Below are 13,048 nucleotides of genomic sequence, written 5' to 3' on the forward strand. Positions count from 1 at the left end.
CTGTTTGTACAAGTGATTAACAGTCTGCTCTTACACAGGTGGCCAGTGGGTGGTAAGCAGATGCCCTGGTGTGGTTTGCTTCTTCTTTATTCTTAACAAACATCTATCGTCCTGATCTCTTCTTGTTGTTTGTGTTTGTTACACTCTTGTAACATCTCTAATCTTCGACACTCATATGACCTTATTGTGTTGCAAGTGACGTAAAACTCTTATCAAACAAAAAACAGGTGGCCATTATAGTAATTATACTGTCCCGATAGGATTATGCGATGGTTATGGGTTTTGATTTTGTTCCCTTGAACTTGAGCATGTTCAATTTTCCAATCCATCAAAAGTTGTTCTCATGTCTGCTGATGTTTCATGTTTGACAGGTGTCCCTGATTTTAGTAATGTGCCAGCATCAGAGGTCCAGATGTCGTTTTTTAAAAACGTTTTTCTTACCTCTATAGATCTTGATCTAGAATCTAGATATATAGATTATATATATATAGATCTATAGCTGAAAGTTACAGAGATTATTATTTTTTGTTGGGTTTTTTTTTTTACTGATGTGGATTGTTTTCTTTTCCAAATACAGAACAAATTACTGATACTGATATGTTCTGTTTTCAATTTTCCTGTACTTAAAACATGAAAATCATGAAACTTCGCGTTGAAAAAGTGCAAAACATGTCGCGAATGGTGTTACGGTAACTTGCATAATTTTGCTTTTTTGTGCATAATTTGGCCTTCTAAATTTGCATAATTCTACGGGGACAGATTATAATAATAGCTAGCTTGACTGTATTTTCGTCTCTCTGCTGGGAAGTTGTATCCCACTCTGCCTGTGTTGGCCCTGACAGAGGCAGTGTTGAAGCAACCAGCCTTTGAAAAGATGTAAATTGTGTCTAGATGGGGGTCAGTGCCAAGTGGACCATACATTCTTCTTGGACTTGGCCTGTGGTTTGCTCCATCTTTCCTATAAAAAATCTATCGTCTCTATCTCCCCTCCTTTTTTGTGTTTGTTACTCTCTTGTACCACCTCTAATCTTCGGTACTTATATATGACCTTATTGTGTTGCAAGTGCCATAAAAATCCTACTAAAACTAAACAGATTTTCTTTTTGGTGCTGGAGGATATTGTTGCTGGAACTATGTAAACTTCTGTCAATTTCAGTTTGGCCCGAGATACACGCACTCGCATTCATTATCTCTCTCTTCTGCTTATACTATAAATGTATAGGGATCGTGGTGAAGTCAGGCACTCATCAAAATAATGAAATCGAAGAAATCTGCATTTTTCTGCACGTTGGGCAATGTTTGTTTTTTTCCTCAACACCTTATATGTCCATTTGAAAACAAAATTTCTGTTCTGATTTTACTGAAAAACGATTAAAGGCACAAAAAATATGAATTTGCCGGTTTTCAGGACACTCAAGCATTGGAAGTCAATAAACTTTGTCGGCCATTTTTTCACTAATTTTACCCCTGACAAGAGGTGACCGCCACCTCCTTCAATCGTATATATATATATCTCTCTCTCGAGTTCTAATAGTTCTAAGCAAGAAAGATCAGGTATATTTTTTTTTCACCTTCAGCAAGACAAATGAATAAGCAAAAAGGCATAAAGCTTAACGAGGATACCAGTAACTCCATACGCCTAAAAATTGATGAGTGCCTGATTACACTCGTGGGTTGCCAAGGTTCAACTTCAAGGTTCAGATGGAGGTCTAATTGTTTAAAGGAAAGCTAAAACCTCTTGATGTAGATTGGTGTAAAACAACAGGGTCTATTTGCAGTCTCATCAACATGGGGAAAGTGGCCTTCTGTATCATGTCTTGTTGTTTCAGTAAAGAGAAGCACAATGACACAATAAAGGTCATGAGAGTTCAGAGAGAGTTTGTTTGTTTTAGTGGAGGTTTTACGGTGCTCGCAACTGCATACGGTCATGTGAGCGCCAGAAGATTTGAGGTGTAACAAGAGAGTAACAAACATAAAAAGAAGAAAGGGGAGATAAGAACGATAGATGTTTGATAGGAAAGAAGAAGCAAACCACACCAGAGCACCCGCCAACCATCCTCTCAGAGAGAGTAAAACGGACGCTAGACAATAGATGGAAAGAAAAGGAGAACTTATCAGCGGAGCCCTCAAACCATCCGTTCTGTTTGTCGGAGCTCATTCTGATCTCACGTAACTATTTTTCTAGACATGGCTTGCGCCATTTTGAAATGAAACAACCTAGTTCCCTGCCAGACAAGCTGAAGAGCTAGTTGGAGGGAAACATTGCAGGAAGGACTTACAATGGAAACATTCAATGTCAAACACTACCAGAGTTTGAACCTCAAGATGTCCACTCCAAGGCTTGATAAAATTGGGACTAGAAGTAACTGCTTCAACAGGCAGCAGGCAAGGTCAAGCAGCCCGCCTCCTGAATGATAAAAACCACATTATTTTGTTTTAGTAGGAGTTTTACGGCACTAGCAACACAATAAGGCTAAGGTCATATACGTGCCGAAGATTAGGTGTTACAAGAGAGTAACAAGCATAAAAAAGGAAGATAGATCAGGACGATAGATGTTTGGTAGGAAAGAAGGAGTAAACCACACCAAAGCACCCGCCAACCACCCACAAAAACCACTTTATAAATTGCATTGACGGAGTGTACAACATTTATGATTTTTTTCTTTCATGGCCAATATTGGTGAACAACCGAAGAATACAGTGGAACTCGGATTCAACGAGATGAGATAGATTCCCTATTGGTTTTTTTCTTCTTTGAAATCAATAAAAATAACCCGGATTCAATGAGCACTTAAATCAGCGAGCTCGGATTCAACGAGGTCGCTCTCAGGGCGAACAGCCCCCGCAGACGTGGCTTCGCTAATTTTTCTCCCAGAACAAACTTTATCTATTCCCGGATTCCCAGAAACCATCCATTGCACCTGCATCAAGAACCATTATTCACTTAGCCGATTGCAAACGACCAATCAGTGGCCTTTTTTCATACCAACACATGCGTTGTTGACACGCAAACGTGTCTACTCTGGCGTGTGTCAGGGTCGGATGGGCGGCCTGCATGGGTGTCGGGGGGGGGGGCAATAGCGGTCCTGGCGCTGAACGTCGCAGATACAAACGCGTCAGTTTTTTTCCCCCTCGGCAACTGATCATTATTACAATGATAATTGATAAGCTTGACGTAGATCTACATAATGAATTGTGCGCTGGTCTATGTAATCAAAAGTTATCATATGCCAGGCTCTACACAGGAACACAACTTTTTGGTAAACAATCGAGATGACACAGGCGTGATTTTGAACGAATCTGTCTTTTTTTTTTTTTACACAGCTCATAATATGCAGGCATTCCAGGCACTACTTGCGACTTCTCTTTACACATTACTTGCTCAGTGCCTGTAATTATCTGCACAAAACCTCATGTTTGCTATAACGAACACTCGGATTCAACGAGATTTTAGGTCTGGCCCGGCGACCTCGTTGAATCCGAGTTCCACTGTATATTCCTTGAATAGAAAGCACATTGACACAATAACGGTTAGGCTATTTGAATTTTGATGCAAGGAAAAAGCAAGATGGAGGAGGAACAGAGGGAAGAAGTGGGATGTACCAGTACAGTAGCACCCCCCACTCACCTTTTTAAAAAGTTTAAGTAGAGGTTTTACGGTGCTCGCAACTGCATATAAAGATCATATGAGCGCCAGAAGATTAGGTGTTACAAAAGAGTAACAAACATAAAAAAGAAGAAGGGGAGATAAGGACAATAGGAAAGAAGAAACAAACCACACCAGAGCACCCGCCAACCACCCACCCACTGACCTTTAAAAATTCAGTCATTTACATGTAACCAAAGAGACAAGATAAGCCTTTCTTCAGTCATTATACTTTATTTACAAGATATGATAGCCTGGTAGCCAAATTATCATTACAGAGTAATCCAACTCAATTACAAAATGCCAATGGAAAATATTATATTTGTCAACAAATGCGAAACACAGGCAATGCACTGGACAACAGGGTGAGAGAAAAAGGACGCTGTGAGGATCAGCATGTACTTTTTCATCTAGACTAAACAAGGAAATCCTATACGGAATAACTTACGAACAACACAGGAAAAATAGAGGATGGAATCATGCTTATGCTGACATGGTATCATGGAAACCATCCTAAATTTCCCAGTCAGGATTTGCTTATACGACACATAACAAGTAGCATGGGAATTCTGTGCAACAAAAAACACTAGGGAAATCATACCACATGTACAGAAATTAAAAAGAAAAAAACTGACCAAAAAATACCACAAACGACCCCCCCCCTCCCCCCGAAAAAAAGAAGAAAAAAACAAACATGCAAATACAACAACAGAAAGACAACTACAAAGAACAGGGAAACCGCTGTGTCCAAATAAAGTGGACAATGAAATGCAGCAAATCAGAGGCAAACCTTTCATTTAGAAAAAAATAAACCATGACCCAACCCCATCACAAAACTAATTAGTATCGAGTCCCCTAAAATTTCTAGAGCTGGTAAAGAGCAAAATCACATCATCTGCAGAAAGTTTCACTTTGATACACAAGGGAACCACCACTTTTCTGATTATGCCAGACTTTTTGCAATTTCAATACATATTCAAAAGCCTAACTATACCTCTTCAGTCCCACTTCTCATAGAATTAATACCTAAGCAGGCATGGATATATCTGTAAAAAAACTGTCATCAAAGGAATTCTCACCTTCTGTGTGCAACAGCAAAGAGCATAACCGTTACACCACACACACAGGTAATACATCTTGTTGAGATGGGCCTTCTGTGGTCTCTGGACTAATGATGTGAGCGAAACACTATATATACTAAAATTCCCATATTTATATTTATGTTAGAACCCATTTACAAAACAATGTCAAAAATGCCTAAGCACTAGTAAAATATTTATTCTGAATGATCATGAACAAGTACCTAAAACTACTACTCAAGTCTTATGGACGTTTTCAAAGAGTACTGAACAGCCCCATAACACAAAACACATGAGCAAGTTTTTACTGTGTGACTTGTGAAAATCCCGAAACTTAAAACTTCTCAACAAAACACACCATTTACCATTTCTATGACAGGCAGCCACTGAGAGAACACGACTGACGAATGACAAAAGGAGCATAAAAGAAGCGAGAACAATCAAAATAAAATCCACATTTCAATCCATGTTCTTCCCTAGATAAAAAAAGAAATTGCCTGAAATCTCAAAATGCGAATAAAACAAATGTAAAATCGTGTGTGCGAGTTCAATTTCAAAATACATCCCTGACACATCATCAGTATTCTTTTTCCCACACCACAGAGGTAATGCAAATGTAATCATTACCTCTGGCTGTTTACAAAACCGCAAAAAAGTGAAAGTTAAAGTGATCTAATTTTTTAAAAACTCCAACATCAATCCCATAATGTAAGGTTTATCTCACACTCACACCTCAATACATCAGGAAACTGCTAATTTAATGCAAACAGACTGGATATAAATGACAGAGATTTTGCTGAACAATGCATGTTTATAATCCAAACAATTTATATGAATTAATGGCTGTTTCAAAGATGAGGCTTGCGCTGAAAAGAAGTTGAAAATTGGAAGAAAAAAAACAACATGGAAAATTATTTTAAATTATGTAAGAAAAATGGTTGATCAAATATGCCTAAGAGAATTCCAAGTCTTACACTTTCAAATGTTACAAACAAGGTTCAGAAGTGTCAAAATAACCCCACTTATAAGTTCTATCAACAGTCAAAAAATCACATCTTCTATGCTATAACATGTGAGACAGGCCTTATTTCACTGGACAGCTATACACTGATGAAACCAGGTCCTTAGAAATCATAAGGTAGGTACCTTAGGGTGAGTAAAATACGTTGCATATTCTTAAAGGCAAAAATATTTCGAAGGACAAAAGAATAACAGTGTATCATGAAATATAGAAAAACTGTAATTTCCAAGCCTTTCCCATTAATAAAGTAGTTCCAGACTAGAGTCATGAATAGGCTCCTTCACTCTGCAATCCATCGATCGAACTGTAGTGCATGACGACATGAAGATCTCGTGAATCTAATAGTTGTAAAAAATCACATTCACAAATATGACTGAAAACAAAATAAGGAATAAATTTCGACTAATGGGACAGACAGAGCACCACTAAAGATTAAACGCAACCCCCCACAAAAAGCTAGGCTTCTATAAAACCAGTTAATCTTATTTTTCGGTGTTAAGACACAACAAACCATATCAGCTAATATAATCACTTTGTTAGCAATTTTCAGGAAAGATTTCAAAGCCTAATCCTCAACTTCAAACATGTACACAACCACTGTTAAAGATTGGGAAATCGAACAACCTGAATTCTGAAAAAAAAATCTACCTCAACCAGTATCAGTGTAGGCTTTCTGACGAAACTTCTAAGAACCAGCCGCTCTCCCCCCTCTCAAGATACCAATGAAAAATACACACATCATGAAAGTGTCTTCTTCTGTCACTAAATGTGTCACGACGTGGTGGATTCAGGCGCTCGTCAATTTTTGGGCAGAGTTATTGGTATCATCTTGAAGCTTGTTCATTTGTCTACATTTCAATGGAAAAAAACTACCCGTTTATCTTGAATAGAACTTGATGTAGTCGCCTGGTTTCAGAAGTAAGATTAGGGAGAAAATGACCGCCAAAGTTTGGGGACTTCCATAGCTTGAGAATCTTTTGAAACTGTAAATTTATACCTTTTGTGTCTTTAATCAACGCTTTTCAGTTACTCCCCTACAAAAATGTGTTTTAAAATGTTTATAAAACATGTAAAGCCAAAAAAAGAAGTCTTTAAAAATTGCCCAACATCCAGAAAAATGCTGCTTTCTTCGATTTAATTATTTTGACGAGCGCCTGATTTCACCACGCTGTCTCACATATGCTTGAAGGCCAATACTCATAAAGCTGTTCTATCAAACAGAAAACTCAAAATCTTTTTTCTCAATATGATAAGCATCCTTTAGGAAATTGATCATTGCACAAATCTCATGGAGACAAAATAAGCACAAGGAACACACCCGACAAAACTAAAAAGAAGTGACTTTTTCCCATCCATCCGATTTTCCCTCCAATATCACACACAGTACAGCATCCAACCTTCCATACCATATTGGGAACATCCATGCATAGCACAAGTACTGACACAACTAATCATAGAATATCTGTTGTAAAAGATCTCTTCACAGGAAAAAAGTCCAGTCATATGATCATATAACTTTCCTTCCCTATCTACAGAACAACATTATCTGATGCCCTTGCAAGAGTTTGTCAACATGTCAATCCAGATGTAGAAATCAAAAAACTTTTGAGAAAGTGCAAGCACGAACATGAACTCAGGGAGGGCATTTTGCAGTTGTCAAACCCCATAAAACATGAATGAGAACTGGAACATACAAATATGTACACAGCAAGACAGCAACAGGCGATCAGCTTTATCACCCATATCGGAATCCATTCGTTGCTTCTCCTGCTAGGAACAAATTCTGAAATCAAGAAAAAAAAAAGGGCACACATTTAAAATGTTAACAAAAACATAGCAAGATATTTTAAATTTAACATTTGGAAGAGAAAAAAAGCCTAATGATGACTAATAGAGATGGATTTTTTTTCCCATCAAAATCAAAAGCAAGACAAGTGAGCAAGTTTTAAGATGCTGCCAAGAACTCTAATACTGTGGAATCTTGTTATAACGAGAGGGAGGGGGCCGGTATGAAACGTGCGTTATACCAGGATTCTCGTTATAAGGGATCCAGTTATAAATTCAAAGGAAATAATACAGTAGGCCTAATGTATGAGTTCTGTTTATTTCTTTTTGTTCTCTCCCCTGATGATGATTGTTCAACATGACCTCTTGGTCTTACATGATCAAAAATCAAATCGGGTTTCTATCTCTAGCGCTTGCAATGGTGACTCGCCCACTGTGTTGTTCCCCACGACACCCAGTGGTGCATTGCATCTGCTAGCACGCGTCACACACATTCGCTCATCTATCACAGCACTGTGACCTCTCCATCCCCGCATCGGAGAAGTGAGAGGCATGGTAGTGGTAGGCCTAGATAATGTAGACTAGGCTGACCTATCACGCGATGCGTTCTGCTCGTCTGCGCATACCACGCCCTCCCCACTCATTCGCTCCGGCCTTCATTGTTGGCACATGTGGGCCCTCCAATTCTTTGTTTCGCTCAAGGAGTTGATGTAAGGTCCCTGGTTTCACTAGATCACCAACAAGTTTCTCAATGGGTGAGGTTTTACCATGTATAACTGGCCTATGCGCTGTGCACAGCAGCAGCAATATTCCGCTATAACCGACTCGCGTGTTTGTCTGCTTGCGCTATAGCAGTATTTTATTTACAAAGATAAAGAATAGTGTCTTTATAACAGGCTTCTCGTTATTTCAGGACTCGTTACAAGTGGACTCCACTGTAATTGTCCAAAAAGTGACCAGCCGTGAGACATAGAGTTGATAACTATACAAGTCCCCTTTTATGCAGCCCTTCGACAAAGCAAGAATGTTGGTACAAACAACTTACTAAGTGCGAGCTGAGAGTATGGCTAGTGTCAAGGGGCCCATCAGCCCCAGCCTGGAGACTCCGGCGGGATCGTCACGTATGCCAATGCTTGACCAGCTCTGTGGATGGGAGAGGGGAAAAATATAGTAAACTGAGTTTTAAAAAAGCATGCTGACCTGATAAATAGCGATTTAGTGCAGGGAAAAAAATCAGACAGGAGCAATAGAGGGAAAGTAAAAAAGTTCATTCTCGCGCCTGATTCTTTCTTGTAACTCAGTTCAGGTCGTACTCTGTACATGACAGTGAAGCCCTCAGAAGAGGCCAGAACAAGGGCGGGTGTTATCAACATCCATCGAGAACAAGCTAGCCAGGAAAAATCATGTTCTGTCAACACCTTTGCTACATGGACACAGGACAATGCCACTGCCAATCCCAAGTGACGTAAAAAAAAAAATTTACTTGTTTTACACCCTCACCTACACAATCTAAATCATTCAGAAGGTGGTGGGCTGCTTCCACCCTGCCTGCCAGGACCAACCGAGGGTGAAAGGGATAAACATCTCAGCAGAAAGGGACATACGGAGGGGAGGGGGTGGACACCTCCAAAAACCACCTGTTTAAGGATTTGACCACACATCTTCCACAGAGGGCCTTAATGGTGGTTTGCATGACTGTATAAAGAGGGTCAGATACTATCTAGCAATTGCAGAGGCATCATTGCTTTATGCACTCACTGCAAATAGGCTATACATCATTCCCCAATACATTATTACCTGTTATAAGTGAGTCATTTTTAGAATAAGTATTGTGATGCACTTCAAAAATTATAACTTAAAAACATACATTAATTTAATGCTTTAAAATCTAAAGAAAAAATTAAGTCCCCAGTGGAATATCACAAAAACACCTGCCTCAGACCCATGGCTCTGTTTGCACAAAATGTTAACTCTGAGCACGTAACTGTTTACTTCCTACGAACTTGATATCACAATCTCTTGACACATACCCTCTGGAAATAAAGTATTAATGTATAGGAGGTCAGATACTATCTAGCAATTGCAGAGACATCACTGTTACGTGGACTCACTGCAAAGGAGTGATACATCATTCCTCAAAACCACAAACCACCACATGAGTAACAAAAAAACCCCAAAAAAGTTTTTTTTAAATCATTTTTTAATAAAAATGGAGGCATTAGCCACCCCCCCCCCCCAAGATATGTGGGCACTAGTAACATTTTTCTGTCAGTGTCAGTTACATTTTGATAACTTGGACCCTCCTCTAAAGAACCCATTCACTTTTACTTTGTTCAAACAACACCGTCGGTTCAGAGCCACTTAGCATATTGTACCTTTCCGTGGTTCGATCAACTACTTTGGTTCCACAAGCAAAACCCTTAACTGGCAAAAGTGTAAATCAAAACACAAATACAACCAATAATCTTGTAAATATGTATTAAAGAGGTCAGATACTATCTAGCAATTGCAGAGGCATCACAGTCTGGTACACTCACTGCAAAATTGATATACATCATTCCCCATTATAATAATAATACATACATCACCTAATGGCTCAGACAATGATTAATAACAGCCATGACAACCCATGACACATTTATTTTACACTCAAACATAAATATTAATGTTTGTTAGGAAACATTCTACATCTTCAACAATACTAGCACTGTCCTTCACAACACAGCCAAACTTCTGTCTCAAAACAATCGGTAGTTATCATTTAACAAATAATGTGAGATACCCTGAGATAACATCGAGTTGAACTTAGATATCCCGAGATATCCCCCCCTGAGATAACACCGAATGTAGTTATCATTTAACAAATAATGTGAGATACCGTGGGATATCTTGAGATAATCTGAGATATCCTGAGATAACACCGAAACGAACTTGAGATCAAAAGTTGCATTTTCTTGGAAATCCGAAACAATGGCGGAATCTGTTTTCTTGGAAATTAAATGCAAAACGTGTTTTCTTGGAAATCCGAGATTAATTAATCTATATTTAATTTGTTTATGCCCGCTAGTTAGTATCATTTCAACTGTATATCCAGAGCGGAACGACTCTGCACATCCAGTTACAGTAATTTGACCAAAAGCACATCTAGGTATGGTATTAAGATAACTTGGACTAGAAATATTATGTATTGTAGTTGATTGGAATGTCGTTTATTTTGACCTTGGTTTTAACCATGTAATCATTGAGACTTTCTACAATGCATAAGATATTATGTACATGTAATCTATGTTACACCATTCATTGACTGTTACATTATGTATGTTATGAATGTACAAACCATTTGATTTCATTGACTTATTTGTTGACATTCTTTTACCTGTACCTTCCTTTAACAAAACATATCACCATTTGTTTCTATACTTCACAATCTTAAATCACACTCGCTGTGCTCAGTGTCGGTTAGACGTGACGATCATGTACACTCACATATTATATTGACAGAAGGGGTCAGATACTATCTAGCAATTGCAGAGGCATCATTGTTAGGACTCACTGCAAAGGTGTGGTACATCATTCCCCAAAACCAAAATAATAATAATAATATAACCAGAAGAACAGAGGCATAAGCCACAAAAAAGCAAGGGTAGTTTACTATTCTATCTTCATATATAAGGCTGTAGACACTAGTTCAACTTTTTTGTTAGTTGTTGTTTGATGTGATGCAAGCATCAGCGTCACTGGGTCTGAAGATTTTGTGCTTTTGTCTCTGAGAGATGTTGTAATGATTGGCTTTTTTAAAGAAAGGTGGGGAGGGATGTTTTGGTTGACTCTTTTGGTTTCTTTTCTGTTTTGTGGTAGATGGTGACTCTCCATTAGTTCTGTGATGTGATGAATGATTGACTTTTGTTGAATTTGTTTCTTTGGTTTCCATGTTTCTACTAATTTCCTGTTTGGGTGGTTGGGGCACATTCTATTAGTTCTTTCATGTAGTTCCAAACTGCTTTATCCTTGCGGATTCCCGGGGGTTCAACATTTGAAAGGATTTCGCACGCGGCGGTAGGTGTGGATCTCATGCCACCATTTATAAAACTAAGGGCATTGTTTTGGACCTTGTCAAGGGTGTTGCAAGTAGTTGTACTGCACATAGTGAGTAGGCTATTGCTGTATTCCAGGGAAGATCGGACATAACCAAGGTATAGAGCTCTCAGAGTTTGTTTGGCTGATCCCCATAAACTGCTTGCGAGTTTCTTTCAAAGTTGTTTGCCTTGTTCATTATGTTCTCCACTTGGCTTTTCATGGTAGACTATGATCAAGTTTGACTCCTAGGTAAGTTGGATGTTCTGCTTTGGGAAGACTTTCATTTCCTATCTTTAGTTTGAGAGTTGGTGGCATTATTGCTGTCACACATTATCCCTATACTATCCCTCCAACCTCTAAAAAGATCCACTCACACTCTCACTATTTAGAGCACTAGATCAAAGATTTCTGTCACAATAACTCTTACAGAATACATAATATCACAACTGAAAGAGCTGCGGAGTTGGTCTACCATAGAAAACAGCATCTCCCCTCGACGCTTAACGGCAACAGAGGATGAAAAGTAAAGTAAGTAAGTAATAACTCTTACAGCACGGTATACAACCCTGGGTCAAAGATTTCTCTGTCAAATAACATTGTGTTTACATCAAACGTTAAAACTAGACAAACTTTTTGCTCTTTTCTCTCCCTGCCCCTGCTATCCAACAGCACCCAAGTGGTAAGAGCCATGTCATTACGAGAAGTAATAAATGGGTCAAAATATACATTTATGGTGTCTAATCTACATATGTTAAGGGGTCAGATACTATCTAGCAAATGCAGAGGCATCATCGCTGTGTGCACTCACTGCAAAGTTGGTATACATCATTCCCCTACACCATACTGTATGATTCTACACATGACCAGATGGCTGAACCAAGTCCAGATAACAGAACTTCAAGTCAAAAGTCAAGCTTCAGATTACATGAGACATTTTTGTGGGTTCTGACGAGGTTTTAAATAGGAGCAAATCTTTTTCAAATGGGAGTGTGGTTGTAATCCGTTTTCTAACATCCTTGCAATACTACTTAATAGCATGTCACTTAATTAATATACCCCTCCCCCTCTCCATCCCAAGAAAAAAAAAAAAAATAATCAGAATATTGTTTAAAAACCAAAACAAATACTCAACACCAGTTCACATAATGTGACTACTTACTGAGTTCCTGGAATCTGATACGCTGACTGCCCTCTTGAATCAAAGACCAACAAGCCATCATCTGATAAGCTAGAAAAAGGGCAAAAAGAGACTTTTCAGCAAACATAGAAAATGGTGCAGAGCAGAGTGGGTGAGAAAAAAAAATGCAGTTGACAGACAAAGCTAACATGGGGTTCTTCTAACCATCTCATTAGTACCTAGATTTTGTTTTAAAAGAATCCCCTGATGTCCTTTGTTAATATTATTAGTGAACACAATGGGGGGGGGGGGGGGGGGGGGGG

At 38.7% G+C, this 13,048-nt stretch overlaps 1 protein-coding gene across 2 annotated transcripts in view; it reads right to left on the minus strand.

Annotated features, from left to right (window-relative positions):
* Nucleotides 1-6,980: 6,980 nt before the first annotated feature.
* Nucleotides 6,981-13,048, minus strand: part of LOC101856314 (transcriptional repressor protein YY1) — a 19,597-nt gene continuing 13,529 nt past the window's right edge. For both annotated transcript variants that reach the window (XM_013090691.2, XM_013090683.2), the window contains exons 7-9: nucleotides 12,768-12,836; nucleotides 8,577-8,674; nucleotides 6,981-7,529 (exon numbers count right to left, since the gene is read on the minus strand). In XM_013090691.2, coding sequence (XP_012946145.1) covers nucleotides 8,617-8,674; nucleotides 12,768-12,836 — 127 coding nt within the window. In that variant the 3' untranslated portion in view covers nucleotides 6,981-7,529; nucleotides 8,577-8,616. The remainder of the gene's footprint in view (nucleotides 7,530-8,576; nucleotides 8,675-12,767; nucleotides 12,837-13,048) is intronic.

The sequence above is a fragment of the Aplysia californica genome, unplaced genomic scaffold, assembly GCF_000002075.1.
Source record: "Aplysia californica isolate F4 #8 unplaced genomic scaffold, AplCal3.0 scaffold00028, whole genome shotgun sequence".
NCBI lineage: Eukaryota > Metazoa > Mollusca > Gastropoda > Aplysiida > Aplysiidae > Aplysia > Aplysia californica.